Here is a 20,502-nt window from a genome sequence, read left to right as displayed (position 1 = left end):
CAGATACGACAGTAATTTAAGTGTTGGCAAAATAACTTCATTTTTAAAAAAAAGATAAATATAGCTTCCTTAAGTTATCCTCATTCCATGTTTCCTGGTTGAGCTTGTGAGCAGTTAATGCATTTCTAGCCATTAGCTCCTGTAGCTCTATTACCAGTGAGCAAGAGGTGACTTGCACTGCTAAGGGCTCTGGCACACCAAGGGGCTTGTTGTCCAGTTTTTCCTGAAGAAGCAGCTCACTTCTATTTGCAGCCTCCACCAGGTGGCTCAGTGGAGACTGATTTAAAAGAGTTCTTAATGTCCCACTAAAATGATTGTAAGCCAACGTGCCACCCCAACAATACATTAGTATTGTTCTGATGAAGGGTCACTGACCTGAAATGTTAACTCTGCTTCTCTCTCCACAGATGCTGCTAGACCTGCTGAGTATTGCCAGCATTTCTTGTTTTTATTTCAGATTTCCGGCATCTGCAGTATTTTGCTTTTATCAGTATAATACATTCTTTGGCCTCCTTATCTCGAGAGACAATGGATACGCGCATGGAGGTGGTCAGTGGTGTGTGGAGCAGCGCCTGGAGTGGCTATAAAGGCCAATTCTAGAGTGACAGGCTCTTCCACAGGTGCTGCAGAAAAATTTGATTGTCGGGGCTGTTACACAGTTGGCTCTTCCCTTGCGCCTCTGTCTTTTTTCCTGCCAACTGCTAAGTCTCTTCGACTCGCCACACTTTAGCCCCGCCTTTATGGCTGTCCGCCAGCTCTGGCGAACGCTGGCAACTGACTCCCACGACTTGTGATCAATGTCACAGGATTTCATGTCGCGTTTGCAGACGTCTTTAAAGCGGAGCCATGGACAGCCGATGGGTCTGATACCAGTGGCGAGCTCGCTGTACAATGTGTCTTTGGGGATCCTGCCATCTTCCATGCGGCTCACATGGCCAATCCATCTCAAGTGCCGCTGACTCAGTAGTGTGTATAAGCTGGGGATGTTGGCCGCCTCGAGGACTTCTGTGTTGGAGATACGGTCCTGCCACCTGATGCCAAGTATTCTCCGGAGGCAGCGAAGATGGAATGAATTGAGACGTCGCTCTTGGCTGACATACGTTGTCCAGGCCTCGCTGCCATAGAGCAAGGTACTGAGGACACAGGCTTGATACACTCAGACTTTTGTGTTCCGTGTCAGTGCGCCATTTTCCCACACTCTCTTGGCCAGTCTGGACATAGCAGTGGAAGCCTTTCCCATGCGCTTGTTGATTTCTGCATCCAGAGACAGGTTACTGGTGATAGTTGAGCCTAGGTAGGTGAACTCTTGAACCACTTCCAGAGCGTGGTCGCCAATATTGTTGGATGGAGCATTTCTGACGTCCTGCCCCATGATGTTCGTTTTCTTGAGGCTGATGGTTAGGTCAAATTCATTGCAGGCAGCCGCAAACCTGTTGATGAGACTCTGCAGGCACTCTTCAGTGTGAGATGTTCAAGCAGCATCGTCAGCAAAGAGGAGTTCCCTGATGAGGACTTTCCAAACTTTGGACTTCGCTCTTAGACGGGCAAGGTTGAACAACCTGCCCCCTGATCTTGTGTGGAGGAAAATTCCTTCTTCCGAGGACTTGAACGCATGTGAAAGCAGCAGGGAGAAGAAAATCCCAAAAAGTGTGGGTGCGAGAACACAGCCCTGTTGCACGCCACTCAGGATAGGAAAGGGATCTGATGAGGAGCCACCATATTGAATTGTGCCTTTCATATTGTCATGGAATGAGGTGATGATACTTAGTAGCTTTGGTGGGCCTCCAATCTTTGCTAGTAGACTGAAGAAACCACGTCTGCTGACGAGGTCAAAGGCTTTGGTGAGATCAATGAAAGCAATGTAGAGGGGCATCTGTTGTTCGCAGCATTTCTCCTGTATCTGACGAAGGGAGAACAGTATGTCAACGGTCGATCTCTCTGCACGAAAGCCACACTGTGCCTCAGGGTAGACGCGCTCGGCCAGCTTCTGGAGCCTGTTCAGAGCGACTCGAGCAAAGACTTTCCCCACTATGCTGAGCAGGGAGATTCCACGGTAGTTGTTGCAGTCACCTCGGTCACCTTTGGTTTTTATAGAGGGTGATGATATTGGCATCGCGCATGTCCTGAGGTACTGCTCCCTCATCCCAGCACAGGCATAGCAGTTCATGTAGTGCTGAGATTAGTGTACATCTATATCAGCATACATCTGTTTTGAACATTTAGTTTACAACAAAACTTTCTGCAGATTAAGCTTTGTCTAACCTAGAATGTTTCTCATATAAAATAACAGCTTAGTCGAGGTTTACAAAGTGGGGGGTAGATCTTTAAAAAAAATCTTGATCAAAGGTTATACGACATTTAGACAGTACCTGATATTTATATGATATAAATTTGATGATATGTAACATGTCCATTTAATAAATGTGAACAAACCTTCTAGGCAAAATTGCAAAAAGCCAAAGAAGCAAGAAACCAGCATTCTGCAATGCAGTAGCGTTTCATTGGTATGTATACATATTAGTCATGTCTAAAGAATATTTTACATGCTATGTCAGTAGCTTATTAGCAGGCAATAGTGAACACAATAATATGGCAGAAGCCACAACACATCACAAGCTCTGATGCCATTAAACTAGCTTCCACAGAAACCTGAAGGGAATAAGTCAGTATACCAATAGCTGTGAAATCTACATATTTGTGCAAATGTAATGACTACATTATAGATTTAGACAGCTCAAAAATGTATCCTATTTCAGACATACTGCTCTGCACATATAAATCTTTCAAAACTTTTAAAGGAGCATATATCACAGACATTGCATTTGGAGCAATTGTTAAATATTTCAGAAACATAGTAAGTCATCGCTAAAAAATTAGAACTGCAAAAATAAGTAACCTGTTTCAAATTACAAGTTAGCTACAATTTTTTGTTGTGCTGTAGTGCTGTCCAAGCATGACAATACCTGGCAGAAAATTTACTTGTATTTATTCAATATTTGTATTTTAATTCTTTAATGATCAGTATAGATGTCAAAAATTGCAACTTTTATTTTTCTGAATAAATTTATAGTCCCTTCAGATTTTGTAGTAGAGTAAATCCAGGATTAGACATGGCACAGTTTCACACAGGACCTGACCCACCTCCATTGTGTTCAGTTTCTCTGCTGCTCATCCCAGGTTTAGGCTGCAGAGTTGATAATCTACTGCCTACAGGCCTTAGCGTGGTTTCTATCCTGTGGAATTTATGAACTCTGTCTCTTAGTAGGACAGGGTCAGACCTTTCATCAAGTTCCAAGAACTCCCTTGGACCAGAAGTCAGGTCCTTTTTTTGCACTACATTAGCAATCTCAGCAACTAGGTCTGATTCTGCCTTGTGTGTAGGGTTGTACTTATGCACATGAACCACATCTTCTCGTTCTCCCAGGAGTTTGGAAATGAGTGCATAAAAATTACCTGTATAGGGATTGCAAGGAAACAGAGAAAACAGGCAGAGGTAGTGAGAAAAACAGTCAAGAGGAAGCGAAAAGGTTAATAAGCTACTAAAGACAATTCAACAGAGCAGTAGAGCAAAAAGATAGTGACAATTATTTTTTTTGGAAGCACAAGGTTATTCTTAAAATCATTTAAAAAAAAATTCTTCATTATAAAATATATCAATTATCAAACTGGGATTGAGGAAATCAGTAAATAACCTTTGCCTTTATCTGATAAGAGATTCGAAATGGGCAGCTTGACCGCACTGATCAGTCTACTCAACACAGTGAACATATAGAAACATCCATATTGAAAGATTAATGGCTGTAATGCAATCCCTCTTAAGAAATAAGACGATCAGTATATTAATGTAAATTGTTGTATCAGTAATATTTGGCCAAACAATACAGAACAGTAAATAATTTTTCCTTGAATCTTTCCTTTTTTGTTGCAGGAGAGCACTGCCAATAATGTTCTTAATCTATGCAATAGGTGGCCATGTGAGCCGCATGGAAGATGGCAGGATCCCCAAGGACACATTGTACAGCGAGCTCGTCACTGATATCAGACTCACTGGCCGTCCTTGTCTCCGCTTTAAAGACGTCTGCAAACGCGACATGAAGTCCTGTGACATTGATCACAAGTTGTGGGAGTCAGTTGCCAGTGATCGCCAGAGCTGGCGGGCAACCATAAAGGCGGGGCTAAAGTGTGGCGAGTCGAAGAGACTTAGCAGTTGGCAGGAAAAAAGACAGAAGCGCAAGGAGAGAGCCAACTGCGTAACAGCCCTGTCAACCAATTTTATCAGCAGCACCTGTGGAAGAGTCTGCCACTCTAGAATTGGCCTTTATAGCCACTACAGGCACTGCTTCACAAACCACTGACCACCTCCAGGCGCTTACCCATTGTCTCTCGAGACAAGGAGGCCAAAGAAGAAGAAGAGGTCTGTAACTGTAATCAGTTTGACTTGCTGTAATACTTGTAAGAGCACAACTGAGACTGAGAAGTAGCATGAGACATCACAGGCAAGAACTCACTGTACCCTTCTGTGGCACAGTATTTATTATCGCTCAGCAATATACGTTACTATATTAGCTTTGGATATGAAACAAATGCACTGGGCTCAAATTATTGCAAAGGAATGCTGGCATAGTTTAAAACAAAATCTATGTACCACATTAATAAACCTGTGAAATGATTATTCCAATATACTAAATTATTAAAAATTGAGGTTTGTTACTAATTCTTAATGCCAAAGGGATCAAGGAATATGGGGAGAAAGCGGGAACAGGGTACTGAATTAGACTATCAGCCATGATCTTTTTTGAATGGTGGAGCAGGCCCAAAGGGCCGAATGGCCTACTCCTGCTCCTATTTTTTATGTTTCTATGTAACTGCTCAATCTTTCAGCCATTGTAAGCCTGCCCACTGGAATTTTCTTCAAAAACTACTTTGTTTTGCTACCATCAAACGTTTTTGGAAAAGAAATCTCTTTGACCATACTTCTGGTCTTTCCCACCACCCGCACCCCAACCTAACTTCTTTCACTTCCCAGTGTGTATCCACTTTATCGCCTGTAGAACACTCAGACATTTACCTGCGAGGAGCACTCTATAAATCTTCTCAGTCTTGCCACTATATGAAATCAGCTTTGATCACTTCAATTAGATTACATAAATAAAAAGGATTTCATCTACATCAAATAATTAAAAGTCCCAAAGGCTGGAATTAATCTCATTAACCTTTGCTACATCACAGCAACATTGCTTTCCTCCTGTCTTCACTTCCCTCCACACACACATTCCCTGTTAAACCAGTATTTTACAGAAACTTCCAACCATTCAAAGTTGCATTAGTAGACAGTAGTCAGATCTTATTCCGGGGGTTTGGGGGGGGGTGGGGGGGGACCCGCCTAAGCCGTCCGTCAGACCCCCATTGCAATTTAATGTCAGGCAGACAATTAACTGCCGGCTGTCAGGAATGCCGGTCCTTTAAGGGAGTAGCTCCAAGCCAATTGGAGGGCTTCCAGCTATGCAGAACCAGCTAGGAAACTGCAGTGCTAGGGACAACGGAGAACCCGGGACAGGTGAGTGGGATTGGGGTTGCTGGGGCCAGTCAGGCAGGTCCTGGTGACTGGGTAGGGTGGTGGCCACGGGGGGTGGGGGTGGGTTTGCTGCTGGGGGTGGGGCCTTCAGGGGCCATGTATTGCCCCCAAAGGAGGCCCCCATCCAACCCCATTCAGAAGGTGCCAGTTCTCACCTGGCAGCATTGATCCCCTCCAGCCTCCACAAAATTGGAGTGGAGGCGGGAAGAGGCCCTTAAATAGCCATGAATGGCCTCAATTGGCCTGGGCGGGAAGGCTGCCCTTGGCCTTACCTGCCCCGAACAAAATGGGAGGGGGCCTGGACAACGTCGGGAACAGCACACCTGGCCATTTTGTTTGTTCCACCCCCCACATCCATTCCCGTTTCCAAGAGCAGCAGAACATCCTTCCCTATGTATCCTTTATGCATTATATGTGTGACTTTCTAAGTTTTAAGATTTTTAGAGCATTAATTGAAGCAACTGTAATCTAGTCATGCAGAAGCAAGCATATAGCTGTGGATAATAGCAGAAAGTTGGTTTCACAATGGCTCATCTAGTTTATCCAGTCATTATTTGTATGACACAAACCAGAAATACCCAGGTTCAATCCTTGCTGTATCCTGAGTTTATTGAACTTGACGGGGAAAGGGATTATGTGCACAGATCCTGATCTTATCACATCTGTAAACAACACTGAGCATTTGTCCCAATGGTGAATAACCTCCTGATATTCATTGCTTAGGATGCTACATAAATAACGACCACTTGGGTGAGCATGACAGTGTGACTGCATCAAAGGAAACTTAACCTAGTAAATTAACATTTTTATTAAGAATTAACATCTTCAGCAGAGTACTGCCGACCTCTGACCCCACTGTTGAATTTTGGGGAAGTCCAAATGGTTAATAAGTCCAATTGTGGGGAAACAGGCCATAGGAAAAGCTGGCAACATAAATACTGTCACATTCAGATAATCAACCACTGACTGAGTCACTGGATCGTAACTTGAGATGCTAATTGATAAATCAAATTTTTTGGAAACCTGTCTATAAATTTAAAAAGGGTTATTATGGAGACAACAATGTCAGGTTTATGGCTTGCAAGTATAGCTGGTTGAGGAAGGAACTTAGATATGTAAACACTGACCAAATGATCTGGCTTCCACCAAAAGACCTGTTAATTTGTCAGCAATATTGAATGCCACAGGAGGTCTCAGCTTACAAAGCTGTATGCAACCTTGGACTTTTGAGCATAGCTTTATTTCTTGCGGGACATTCCTGTGCAAGAATTGACTGTTGTCGATCCCAACATTACAATCACTAACTTTCAACGTTCAGCAGCATTCGCGACTCCTCAGATAGTGAAGCAGTCCGTGCAGAAATGCAGCAAGACCCAGAGAATATCCAGGCTTGGGCTGTTAAGTGGCAAGTAACATCTGTGCCACACAAGTGCCAGGCAATGACCATCTCCATCATGAGAGAATCTAATCATCTCCCCATGACATTCAATGATCCCCACTGCCGACATCCTGGGGGTTACCATTGACCAAAAACTGAACTGGAGTAGCCATATAAATACTGTGGCTACAAGAGCAGGTCGGAGGCTAGGAATCCTGCAGCGAGTAACTCACCTCCTGACTCCCCAAATCCTTTCATTGAAAGGTCATTGACCTGAAATGTTAACTCTGCTTCTGTCTCCACAGATGCTGCGAGACCTGCTGAGTATTTCCAGCACTTCGTTTTTCTTGCACCCTCTTCACTATGGACGTCCAACCTCTCTGCACCTCCATCCCTCACCAGGATGGTTTAAGGGCTCTCCGCTTCTTCCTTGTACAGAGGCCCAATCAGTTCCCATTCATCACCACCCTCCTCTGCCTGGCTGAACTTGGTCTCAACTTGAACAACTTTTCCTTCAATTCCACTCACTTCCTATAATAAAAGGTGTTGCTATGGGCACATAAATGGGTCCTAATTATGCCTGTCTTTGTGGGGTATGTCAAAGATTCCATGTTCTAGTCCTACTCGGGCCCCCTCCCCCAAGTCTTTTTCTAGTACATTGACGACTGTATCGGTGCCGTTTCTGCTTTTGCACCGAACTGGAAAACATCAACTTTGCTTCCAATTTCCACCATTCTCACCTTCATATGGTACATCCCTCCCCTTCCTCGACTTCTCTCTCCATTTATGGGGACAGTGTCAAGAAAACATGCTATGCCAAATGAGGATTTTTAATTCATCGGGTGGAAACTCACATTAAACTAAAAAAAAAAGCTGGAATATTAGACAACCTTTACAGAGACAGCTAAAAATGGCTGCCACCATTTGCATTTGAAAACCTTGCACATTCCAAGGCATCAAAAGTGGAGACATATGTCTGATTAGCCTGAACCCAAAACAATGGCTTGCCCTATTGATTGAGCTATCTGAGATTGCTTTCATTAGCAAGAAATTCAAAGCCATCCTGGGACATGAACATTAAAAGGGCAAAACCCTCCAGGGGGAAAACATTGACACCATGAGACTTGAGAGATGGAAATTCCTAAACTTGACTCTCATTAGAAGGTACCAGATAATACACTGAGACAGTCACGTGACCATCTGTCCATCTCTGTGAAAGAGGCGAATTTCCCTCAAACAAGGAGACAAGCCAGAAACTCAATCTGTGCAGAACGGCTGGCTCTCTCTCTCCAGAAGGCCTGCTGCTAGGTCCAAGACAAACAACGAGAAGCAAGCCCTTTGCTCAACTGTCTCCAAGAACAAATGTAGACGCAGAACTTCAGGACCATGAATTCAACCTAAAGCTACCAGATCACAGGCTGTGTATTATATTTATTTGTTCTGGACTCTAATCCAGCACAAATCTATTCATCATTGTGTAATCTATTTTGTGTGTGTGAGAGTCTCGTGTGTATGTGTGCGCGTTAAAGTGTCGCGTAATTTTATAAGTTTTGAGATCAGGTTTAGATTTAAGTATAATAAACTCACCTCTTTCTTGTTTAAACTCAAGAAAACCTGTCCAATTGGTTCTTTTACGATCCCAAAGGTAAAAGGTAGAACACTCACTGGAGTGGTCAGCACATCCAACGTTTAAAAAGGAATAAAATCCTGTTGCAGTCAAATAAGGAGGAGAACAAGAGGGAAGCCTCGTGACCCCTCCTTACCTGATAGTAACAGAAATTTGGGGACTCGAGTCCGTGGTCATTACCCAACGACAAACAAGAAATTGAAAGTGGGAAACCAAATTGATCCCTATCAAAATTTTAAAACCTTCAATACAGGTTTTCTTGTGGTTTTCACTGTTAGAGTACTAACATATCCACATTCGAGACCAGTACCTTCCTATGCCAGAGTGAAGTAACTTGGAACAGGGTAAATGCCCTATCTATTGAAGAGTTGAGGAATGTGGCTAGGCAGTTACGGATTACTATCCATCCAAAGGTAGGAAACCCAAAGTTCTAAAACTTGTGGCCAACTATTTTGCACTTGAAACTGAAGAACAGAAGACAGGCTTAGAATCAGAAACAGACAGGGTAATGTAAGCTAAGATACAACTAGAACAGAGGAGACTCGAATTAGACTTCAAGAGAGAGAAAGGGCAGAGAGTGTCAAGAAAGGGGAAAAAAAGAGGGGGAAGAAAGGGGAAAAAAAGAGGGGGAAGAAAGGGGAAAAAAAGAGGGGGAAGAAAGGGGAAAAAAAGAGGGGGAAGAAAGGGGGAAAAAAGAGGGGGAAGAAAGGGGAAAAAAGGGAAAAAAAGAGGGGGAAGAAAGGGGAAAAAAAGAGGGGGAAGAAAGGGGGAAAAAAGAGGGGGAAGGGGAAAAAAAGAGGGGGAAAAAAGGGGAAAAAAGAGGGGGAAGAAAGGGGAAAAAAGAGGGGGAAGAAAGGGGAAAAAAAGAGGGGGAAGAAAGGGGAAAAAAAGAGGGGGAAGAAAGGGGAAAAAAAGAGGGGGAAGAAAGGGGAAAAAAAGAGGGGGAAGAAAGGGGAAAAAAAGAGGGGGAAGAAAGGGGAAAAAAGAGGGGGAAGAAAGGGGAAAAAAGAGGGGGAAGAAAGGGGAAAAAAAGAGGGGGAAGAAAGGGGAAAAAAGAGGGGGAAGAAAGGGGAAAAAAGAGGGGGAAGAAAGGGGAAAAAAAGAGGGGGAAGAAAGGGGAAAAAAAGAGGGGGAAGAAAGGGGAAAAAAGAGGGGGAAGAAAGGGGAAAAAAGAGGGGGAAGAAAGGGGAAAAAAGAGGGGGAAGAAAGGGGAAAAAAGAGGGGGAAGAAAGGGGAAAAAAGAGGGGGAAGAAAGGGGAAAAAAGAGGGGGAAGAAAGGGGAAAAAAGAGGGGGAAGAAAGGGGAAAAAAGAGGGGGAAGAAAGGGGAAAAAAAGAGGGGGAAGAAAGGGGAAAAAAAGAGGGGGAAGAAAGGTGAAACTTGAATTCAATTAATAAATCAAAGTAAAAAGCTAGTCTGATGATGGCCATGAAACCATTGCCGATTGTTGTAAAAACCCATCTGGTTCATTAATGTCCTTTAGGGAAGGAAATCTGCTGTCCTTACCTGGTTTGGCCTACATGTGACTCCAGATCCACAGCAATGTGGTTGACTCTTAAAATGCCCTCTGAAATGACCACTCAGTTCAAGATCAATTAGGGATGGGCAATAAATGATGGCCTAGCCAGCAATGCCCACATCCCATGAACAAATAAAAAAAAAGAGCTAGGCAGGTCACAATCCTGGCTGATGAATTTACGCTTGTACACAAGCACTTATCCCAAGGGAAACTGTTCCCTAGCCACCTCCACAAAACCGAAAAGGATAAAAGGTGAGAGGGTGATAGTGGCCTGAACAGCCATGGGTGAGAAGGGAAAGCTGGACACACAGGGGGCCCTCCTCAGGCCACAAAAGACTGTGCCACGAGCAGCAGTGACACCCGAAAGCCTGTGCATTTCCATTGTAATAAGGCAGGTCACCTTCGAGCTGACTTCTGGAAGTTACGGGGAAAACCTGTAGGATTAATCAGAGAACACCAGACCAGTGCAGGACAAGGGGCCCTGATGGGAAGCACAGCAGAGCAGGCTGTGACTTTAACTGCAGCAATAAGACCCAGTAAACCTACCACTGAGAGTGCGGGAAAACCTAAAATCCCGGAAAGTTACCAGGATTTTGTGTTCCAAGAAAAAGTGACCCCATACCCCTCGAGTGAGGCAGGCAAGCCCACAGTCATACTTAAGGATACAGGGGCCACCCAATCCCTTCTGCTGGGGAAAGGCATGACCAGAGAGTGCATTGAATGCTAGAGTGTTAGTGAATGGTATCAGAGGGCGGTATACACAGTGTACCTGGAACGTGGCCTAGTTTCAGGACTGGTAACTGTGGGGATTGTCCCTAATTTACCTGTGAATGAAGTCGACCTACTCCTGGGTAATGATCTGACAGGGACAAAGGTGGTAGCTTCACTAGTGGTTTTAGAGAGACTGAAAGAGGTCAGGGAGACAGAATAGTCGGAGGTGAAGGTCCCCGGCATTTTCCCTGACTGCGTGATGACTTGGTCCATGGCCAAACAAACTCTGACAGAGGAGGCTGAACTGGCACTGCAGACAGATGACCCTACTGTCTGGTTATCTGAAATTTTCTTTAGGAAGTTAGAGGACCCAAAGGATGTTAAACATATCTTCCTTAGTCGAGGCTCAGCAAGCTGTCGCAGTATTAAAAAAGTTAGCATTGACTTCCCAAACTGAAGCTGAAGCAGAGGGAGTCCCAGAGTTCTATTATTTAAAGAATGAGGTGCTGATGAGAAAGTGGAGACCTCCTCACAGACCTTCAGACAAAGAGTGGACAGTGGTTCACCAGACAGTGGTGCCGCCAAGGTACCGTAAGGAAATACTAAGAATAGCCCACGAACTTCCAATGGCTGGACATATCGGTGCATGAAAAACCTAAGCCTACATAAGACAGCATTTTGACTGGCCACAATGCCACAAAGGTGGGGTGGAGTTCTGTAAAAATCTGCCTCACATGCCAGGTTGTAGGGAAGCCCCAACCTGCAATGAAACCTGAACCACTAATCCCATTCCGGCTTTTGGAGAAAGCTTCAGCAGAGTGCTGGGGGATTGTGTGGGACCAGTGCTGAAAACCAAAGGGGCTACCAGTATCTTCTTACCATTATGAATATGGCTACCCGACTCCCAGAGGCCATTCCCCTAAGAACTATCTCTGCCAAGGTAGTGTTGGAGAGACTAACCCAATTCTTTACCCGATATGGGCTGCCTGCCGAGATTCAGTTGGATCAGGGCACGAATTTCATGTCTGGAATCGTTCAAAAAGCATAACCCAGCTAAAGTCCTCAGCCTACCACCCACAGTCACAAGGGGCTTTTGAACCTGACCCCAGAGACAATGATCAGGGCATACTGCTATGAATACCCCAATGACTAGGACAAAGGGATGGGATTTCCCCTGTTTGCCACCAGGGACTCACCCAATGACTGCACTGGCTTTAGTCCCTTTGAATTAGTTTATGGACACGAGGTGAGAGGTCCTCTTAAACTAATCAAGGAGAGATTTTTGGGACACAGGGATGAGTCGTCTTCCATGTTAGATTGCATTTCCGTGTTCCGGGAGCGGCTCACAAAAGTCTGTGCAGTGGCTCAGGAGCATCTAAAAACCTCCCAGACAGCTACGAAAAGGAAGGAAGATAAACATGCCAAGGCTGGAGACCATGTATCAGTAATACTCCAAATTCAGGGTGACCCCCTGAAAACCCAGTTCAGTGGCAAAAAGGATTAGCCAGGTAAATTATTAATTGACACACCAGACCGAAGGGGAAAAAAAAAATCCTGTGCTGTATTCGCATGTCAAAACAGCATCCGGGAAGGGAACAGACACACACAGGTCTGTCAGACAGTCAGGAAGGAAGGGGATGAAAGGGACCGTGAGGACGAGTTAGAGGAAGGCCTGGAGGATTCCCAAATTGAACCCCCTACTGTCTGGTTAGCCAACACTGTAATGTTAGAAAGGTTAAACATTGTACTCTCCTACTTAAATGCAGGGCAAAGAGACACCCTAAAAAGGCTGCTCACAGCATTTACAGAAATCTGCAGGGGCAAGGAAAGTTCCCAAAAAGGCAAGTCAAAATGAGGGCGATGTCTCACCTAGTTGAAGTTCCGCAGGGGAGTGCAGTGAAAGCTGGACAGATACCTGCAAGCAGTAATGTCCCAGAGGAAATGGGGCAGATTAGGAAAAAGACCTTCCACACAGTACAGGGAGAAGGGAAGGAAAACTACCGTAAACAGCACTTGCGTAACTCAACAGAAGACTAAAAGTGGTGTCAGTGTGGATCTACCCACTGAAGAACCCAATGACCAGGTCCCAAATCCAAAGCTAATCAAACCCAACAATTCCAATTCAGAACTCAGCAAGAACAAGAGTCTGGAAGAAATCTCAGACACCTCACAGGGGCTAAAATAATTTATTAACCACTGTCACTATAGAGAGAAAAATTATCAAGGTGCTGGAACATGAATGGTTAAAGCCACGTGTTGCAGAAATAGCAGTTGAAGGGTTAAAGCTTGTACATACCGGAGACTTGCCATAAGCAGTAATGGAAATTTGCATATCCAAGCTTCACCAACAACCACGTGTTTATTGAGATGCACATTCCCAGAGTATTACAAATTAATGCTAGAGAAACTTTAACCCCATTTGACAAAACATAACCCAAAAGAAATGCAATTTCTTAATGGTACCTCTTCCAAAGGAAAGATGACAAAACTCGAAAAAATTAAACCAGAACAGCTGTTGCAGACAATGCCAGCTGCAGCAATTCTAAGATTAATGTGTAAATTTGAGAAGTGAGTGCTTGAAAATGAATGTGTGTTTTTTTTTACCGTCACAATTCATTCCTTATGGTGTGGAGGTGTCAAGGCAACATGCTATGCCAAATGACAATTTTTAATTCATCGGGTAGAAACTCACATTAAACTTAAAAAAAGAAAAACTGCAATATTAGACAACTTTTACAAAGGCTTAGCCTCAGCTAAAAATGGCCACCACTATTTGCATTTGAAAACCTTGCACATTCCAAGGCATCAAAAGTGGAGACACATGTCTGATTAGCCGGCACCCAAAACAATGGCTTGCCCTGTTGATTGCGCGACCCGAGATTGCTCTTATTAGCAAGACATTCAAAGCCATGCAGAATCCCTCCAAGGGAAAAACACTGACACCATGAGGTTTGAAAGATGGAAATTCCTAAACTTGAATCTCATTAGAAGGTACCAGAGAATACACTAAGACAGTCATATGACCGTCTGTGCATCTCTGTGAAAGTGGGGAGTTTCCCTTGAACAAGGAGACAAGCCAGAAACTCAATCTGTGCAGAAGCCAGAAGGGCTGGCTCTCTCTCCCCAGAAGGCTTGGTGGGGCATGCGAGCCGAGCTGTCAGCTGCTAGATCCAAGACAAAGACACCGAGAAGGAGGCCCTCTGCTCAACTGTCTCTCTCTAAGAACAACTGTTGACGCAGAACTTCAGGATCACAAATTCAACCTGAAGACCACTAAAGCTACCAGACCACAGGCTGTGTATTATTTTTATGGATTCATGTCTGCAGCCACAGAAACACCTGTCTGTTCCCCTGACTATCGAAACTCCTATCACTATCGCTCTTCCAGTCTTCCTTGTGGCCCCCCTGTGCAGCTGAGCCACCCGTGGTGCTATGACCTTGGCTGTGGCTGCACTCCCCAGATGAACCATCACTCTCATCAGCATTCAGAACTAAATAACTGTTGGAGAGTGAGACACATTCAGGGGTCTCCTGCATTACCTACCTGTTTCTTCTTGACTGTCTGGTGGTCACCCATTCCCTCTCTGCCTGCATGCTCTTAAGCTGTGGGGTGACTGCATTTATAAACGTGCTATCCACGAAGCTCTCATCCTCACGGATGTGCCGCAGCGTCGCCAGCTGCTGCTCAAGTTCCGCAACCCAGAGCTCAAGCTCTGCAACTGACGGCACTTCCTGCACAAATGGCTATCCAGAACCTGAGAAGTGACCTGGAGTTGCCACATAGTACAGGATGTGCACTCCTGAGGTTGAAGCAGCCCTGCCATTCCTCCATCTATTGGATAACAAACCTTGGTACTACAAATAAACTTTAACGACAAATACTGGTAACCCTACCAATAGTAATAATAACCTTACTACTGCTATTACTAAACTTTACCAATACTAATCTACCTTACCACTATTAATGTAACCTACCAATACTAAAACATTCTCTTCTTGCACTTTCCTTTTTCGCCTCTTTCCCATCACTACAGGACTTACTTGTTGAGTTGTAGTTGGGGTGGATTTCCTTCCTGCCTGCACATTGATGCTTTAAGGTGGCGTACAATTTGCGCTGTCTGACCCCACCGTTTAAGCCAGGAGCTCATCTATCATGGTCCAGCGAACTAGGACGGCAGCAGTGATGTCTCCAAACCATAGGTATGGATTCAGTTTCCCTCTCCTGGGTGGGTTGCTGACCAAGGCTTGCTATTTTATCCATAGCTGGTACACCAACAACTACAGTCCACGCAATATGGTGTGGTATGCCTTTGGTCCAGAACATTAACAATAGTAATAATAATTTCACCAATATTAATAAACCTTATTTAAAAATAAAAGACTCACCAGCTACCCACTTGTTACTTGTGATTTATATTTAATATTTTTAGCGTTTTTAAATTCCTATTTGTTTATTCCGAGTTTCTAAGCAGCAAATACTCACCAGCCAATCAACTCACCTTTTTCCTGTGATGTCACGGTTTGATTTTATTTTTCCCCCACTTTTTTTTCCAAACTCTTAGAGGTAGTTGTCTCCTTGCAGTCCGCCGCTGCCAACTCCCTCCAGGTAAGTGGAAGGCCCAGAGCCTGGGTTTGGATTTACTCTCTCCCCAGTAGGTCCCTTGCAGGTCTGCCGCCGCTCTCGACTCCCTCCAGGCAAGTACTGAGGGCTTTAAACTAAATAGTGAGGGCGAGGGATCAAGCAAGGGGAGATGTGATAAATTAAAGAGAGAGGACAAGGCAAGAGAGCAAGGTAGCAATAAGGGAATTGAAATTCTGAGTGTGGCAGGAAGGGACAGAGCATACAAACTTAAGAGTGCATCAGCAGATAAGGCTAAGAGGTTGCGAAAATAATAAGACAGAATTAAAGGCACTCTATTTGAATGCACACAGCATTCGCAACAAGGTAGATGAATTGACAGCACAAATGGAAGTAAACATGTATGATCTAATTGCCATTACAGAGACGTGGCTGCGGGGTGACCAAGGCTAAGAACTGAATGTTCAAGGGTATTCGACATTTAGGAAGGATAGGCAAAAGGAAAAGGAGATGGGGTCGTGCTATTTATAAAGGATGCGATCAATACAATAGTGAGAGAGGATCTTAAATTGGAAGATCAAGATGTAGAATTGGTTTGGGTGGTGCTAAGAAACAGCAAGGGGCAGCAAATATTGATGGGATTTGTTTACAGGCCACCAAACAGTTGTGGTAATGTAAGACACGATATAAAATCAGGAAATTGAAGGTGCATTTAACAAGGGTAATAAAGTAATCATGGGGTCTTCAATCTACATATAGACTGGGTAAACCTAATTAGCACTAGTGCTGTGGAGGACGAATTCCAAAAATGTATACTTTTAGATCTAGTATTGTGCAATAAGAGCTAATTATTAATCTTGTTATAAAGGAGCCTCGAGGGAAGAGTGACCATATTATGATAGAATTTTGCATTAAGTTTGAAAGTGATATGGTTCAACCCGAAACTAGGGTCTTAAATCTAAACAAAACAAACTATGAAGGTATGAGAAGCAATTTGGCTGTGGTAGATTGGGAAACAACATTATGACAGTAGACAGGCTAGCATTTAATACATGGTTTACAACAAATTTACATTCCTTTGAGGCACAAAATTCCAGCAGGAAAGATGATCCAACCATGGCTAACAAGAGTAGTTAAAGATTGTATTAGATCAAAGGAAGAGGCTTTTTGCTTTTCATCTATGTTCACTGTGGAGAAGGACGATGTAGGTGTGGAGATCAGGAAGGGGGATTGTGATATACTCGAACAAATTAGCATTGAAAGGGAGGAGGTATGAGCGGTTTTAGCGGGCTTTAAAACTGGATAAATCCCCAGGCCCAGATGAGATGTATCCCAGGCTGTTATGTGAGGCAAGGGAGGAGGGAACAGGGGCTCTGACACAAATGTTCAAATCCTCTCTGGCCACAGGAGGTGTGCCGGAGAACTGGAGGACAACGAATGTGATACCACTATTCAAGAAGAGTAGCAGGGATAAACCAGGTAATTACAGGCCAGTGAGTCTAACATCAGCGGTAGGGAAACTATTGGAAAAAATTCTGAGGGACTGGATTAATCAGGCAAAGTCAGCATGGCTTTGTCAGGGGGAGATCATGTCTAACAAACTTGATTGGATTTTTCGAGATGACTAGATGTGTAGACGAGGGTAAAGCAGTTGATGTAGTCTACATGGACTTCAGTAAGGCTTTTGATAAGGTCCCGTGTGGGAGATTGGTCAAGAAGGTAAGAGCCCATGGGATCCAGGGCAATTTGGCAAATTGGATCCAAAATTGGCTTAGTGGCAGGAGGGAGGGGGCAGTTTTGCCAGTGGATGCCTGTGACCAGTAGTGTACCACAGGGATCGGTGTTGGGGCCCTTGCTGTTTGTAGTGTACATTAATGATTTAGACGTGAATATAGGAAGCATGATCAGTAAGTTCGCAGATAACACGAAAGCTGGTGGTGTCGTAAATTGTGAGGAGGAAAGCCTTAGATTACAGGACGATATAGATGGGCTGGTAAGATAGGCAGAGCAGTGGCAAATGGAATTTAATCCTGAGAAGTGCGAGGTCATGCATTTTGGGAGGACTAACAAGGCAAGGGAATATAAAATGGGTGGTAGGACCTTAGGAAGTACAGAGGGACCTTGGTGTACTTGTCCATAGATCACTGAAGGCAGCAGCACAAGTAGATAAGGTGGTTAGGAAGGCATATGGGATACTTGCCTTGATGAGCCGAGGCATAGAATATAAGAGCAGGGAGGTTATGACGGAGCTGTTTAAAACGCTAGTTAGGCCACAGCTGGAGTATTGTGTACAGTTCTGGTCGCCACACTATAGGAAGGATGTGACTGTACTGGAGAGGGTGCAGAGGAGATTCATCAGGACGTTGCCTGGGCTGGAGCATTTCAGCTATGAAGAGAGACTGGATAGGCTAGGGTTGTTTTCCTTAGAGCAGAGAAGACTGAGGGGGGACCTGATTGAGGGATACAAAATTATGAGGGGCATATAGGCAGAAACTTTTTCCCTTAGCAGAGGTGTCAATAATCAGGGGACATAGATTTAAGGTAAGGGGCAGCAGTTTTAGAGGGGATTTGAGGAAATATGTTTTCACCCAGAGGGTGGTTGGAATCTGGAACACACTACCTGAAGGGCTGGGAGAGGCAGGAACCCTCACAACATTTAAGAAGTATTTAGATGAGCACTTGAAATGCCATAGCATACAAGGCTATGGGCCAAATGCTGGAAAATGGGATTAGAATAGATTGGTGCTTGATGGCAGACACGGACATGATGGGCCGAAGGGCCTGTTTCTGTGCTGTATAACTCCATGCTCTAAAGTTGCCAAAAAAGTAGTAAGCCTGAGGATTGGGAATGTTTTATAATTCAGAAAAGGAGCACCAAGAAACTGATAAAGTAACAGAAAACAGAATATAAAGTAAACCAGCAAGAAACAAAAATGGGCTGTAAAAGCTTCTATTGGAATATAAAAAGGAACAGAATTAGCAAAGGAAAATGTGGGCCCTGTATAGGCAGAGACAGATGAACTTATAATGGGAATAAGGAAATGGCAGAGAAACTAAACAAATACTTCAAGTCTGTCTTCACAGAGGAAGGTACAAAAAACCTCCCAGAAACACAAGGGAACCAAGGGACTAGCGACAATGAGGAACAGAAAGAAATTAGTATTCATAAAAAAGTAGTATTGGAGAAATTAATGGGACTGAATGTTGATAAATTCCCTGGACCTGATGATCTACATCCCAGACTGTTAAAAGAGGTGGCTATAGAGATAGTGGATGCGTTGGTGGTCATCTTCCAAAATTCTATCGATTCTGGAACAGTTCCTGCAGATTGGAAAGTAGCAAATGTAACCCCAATATTTAAGAAATGAGGGAGAGAAAAAATGAGGGAACTACAGACCTGTTAGCCTGACATCAGTAGCAGGAAAAATGCTAGTATCTATTATAAAGGATGTGAAAACCGGACACTTAGAAAATAATGGTAGGATTGGGCAGAGTCAACATGGATTTATGAAATGGAAATCATGTTTGACAAACCTCAGTTTTTTTTTTTGAGGATATTACTAACAGAATAGATAAGAGGGAAACCAATGGATGTGTGTATTTGGATTTTCAGAAGGCTTTCAATAAGGTCCCACACAGGTTAGTAAACAAAAACAGAGCCCATGGGATTCGGGGTAATATACTGCAATGGATTGAGAATTGGTTAACGGACAGAAGCAGAAAATAGGAATAAACAGGTCATTCTCAGGTTGGTAGGCTGTGACTAGTGGGGTACCACAACGATCAGTACTTGGGCCCCAGCTACTCACAATTTATATCAATGATTTGGATGTGGGGACCAAATGTGACATTTCAAAGTTCGTGGATGACACAAAACTAAATGGGAATGTGAGTTGTGAGGAAGATGCAAGAGGCTTTAGGGGGATTTAGACAGGCTAAGTGAGTGGGCAGGAATATGGCAGATGGAATATAATGTGGAAAAATGTGAAGTTATCCACTTTGGTAGGAAAAACAGAAATGCAGAGTAGTTCTTAAATGGAGAGAGACTGGGACGTGTTGATGTCCAAAGGGATTTCAGTGTCCTTGTTCATAGGTCACTGAAAGCTAACATGCAGGTGCAGCAAACAATTAGGAAGGCAATTGCTATGTTTGCCTTTATTGCAAGAGGATTTGAGTACAGGAGTAAAGTCATCTTGCTGCAATTGTATTGAACCTCGACGAGCCTGCACCTGGAGTACTGTGTACAGTTTTGGTCTCCTTACCTAAGGAAGGATATACTTGCCGTCGAGGGAGTGCAAAGGTTCAACGGATTGATCCCTGGGATGGCTGTATTGTCTGAGGAGAGATCAAGGAGAATGGGCCTATATTCTCTTGAGTTTAGAAGAATGAGAGGTGATCTCATTGAAGCATACAAAATTCTTACAGGGCTCAAAAGGGTAGATGCAGGAAGGTTGTCTCCCCTGGCTGGGTGGTTTAGAACGAGGGGACACAGTCTCAGAATAACAGGCAGGCCATTTAGGACTGAGATGAGGAGGAATTTCTTCATTCTGAGAGTGGTGAATTTTGGAACATAGGAACTGGAGTCGGCCATTCAGCCCATCGAGCTTGCTCTGCCATTCAATACCATCATGGCTGATCATCCACTTAAATGCTTTTTTCCCCACACTATCCCCATATCCACCCAAGAAGGCTGTGGAGTCTCAGTCATTTTGTAAATCCAAAACAGAGATCGATAGATTTCTAGATATTAAAGATATCAAGGGATATGGGGATAGTGTAGGAAAATGGCATTGAGGTAGAAGATCAGCCATAATCTAGTTGAATGGTGGAGCAGGCTCAAGGGACCGATTGGCCACCAATGGTTTTTAGTTTTAGTTTTAGATACAGCACTGAAACAGGCCCTTCAGCCCACCGAGTCTGTGCCGACCATTAACCACCCATTTATACTAATCCTACACTAATCCCATATTCCTACCACATTCTCACCTGTCCCTATATTCCCCCTTCCACCTACCTATACTAGGGGCAATTTATAATGGCCAATTTACCTATCAACCTACAAGTCTTTTGGCTGTGGGAGGAAACCGGAGCACCCGGAGGAAACCCACGCAGAC

The 20,502-nt window shown here is 44.0% G+C and overlaps 1 protein-coding gene across 9 annotated transcripts in view; it reads right to left on the bottom strand.

Annotated features, from left to right (window-relative positions):
* The window catches only part of pam (peptidylglycine alpha-amidating monooxygenase), a 322,861-nt gene that overhangs the window by 48,681 nt on the left and 253,678 nt on the right, over positions 1-20,502 (bottom strand). For 7 of the 9 annotated variants that reach the window (XM_068029768.1, XM_068029766.1, XM_068029771.1 and 4 more), the window contains one exon: positions 3,142-3,453. The exons of the other annotated variants lie outside the window; for them this stretch is intronic. In XM_068029768.1, coding sequence (XP_067885869.1) covers positions 3,142-3,453 — 312 coding nt within the window. The remainder of the gene's footprint in view (positions 1-3,141; positions 3,454-20,502) is intronic. 9 annotated transcript variants of the gene reach the window in all.

The sequence above is a fragment of the Heterodontus francisci genome, chromosome 4 (assembly GCF_036365525.1).
Source record: "Heterodontus francisci isolate sHetFra1 chromosome 4, sHetFra1.hap1, whole genome shotgun sequence".
NCBI lineage: Eukaryota > Metazoa > Chordata > Chondrichthyes > Heterodontiformes > Heterodontidae > Heterodontus > Heterodontus francisci.
Note: the sequence above shows the minus strand (reverse complement) of the source record. Positions and strands in the feature narration are given on the sequence as shown.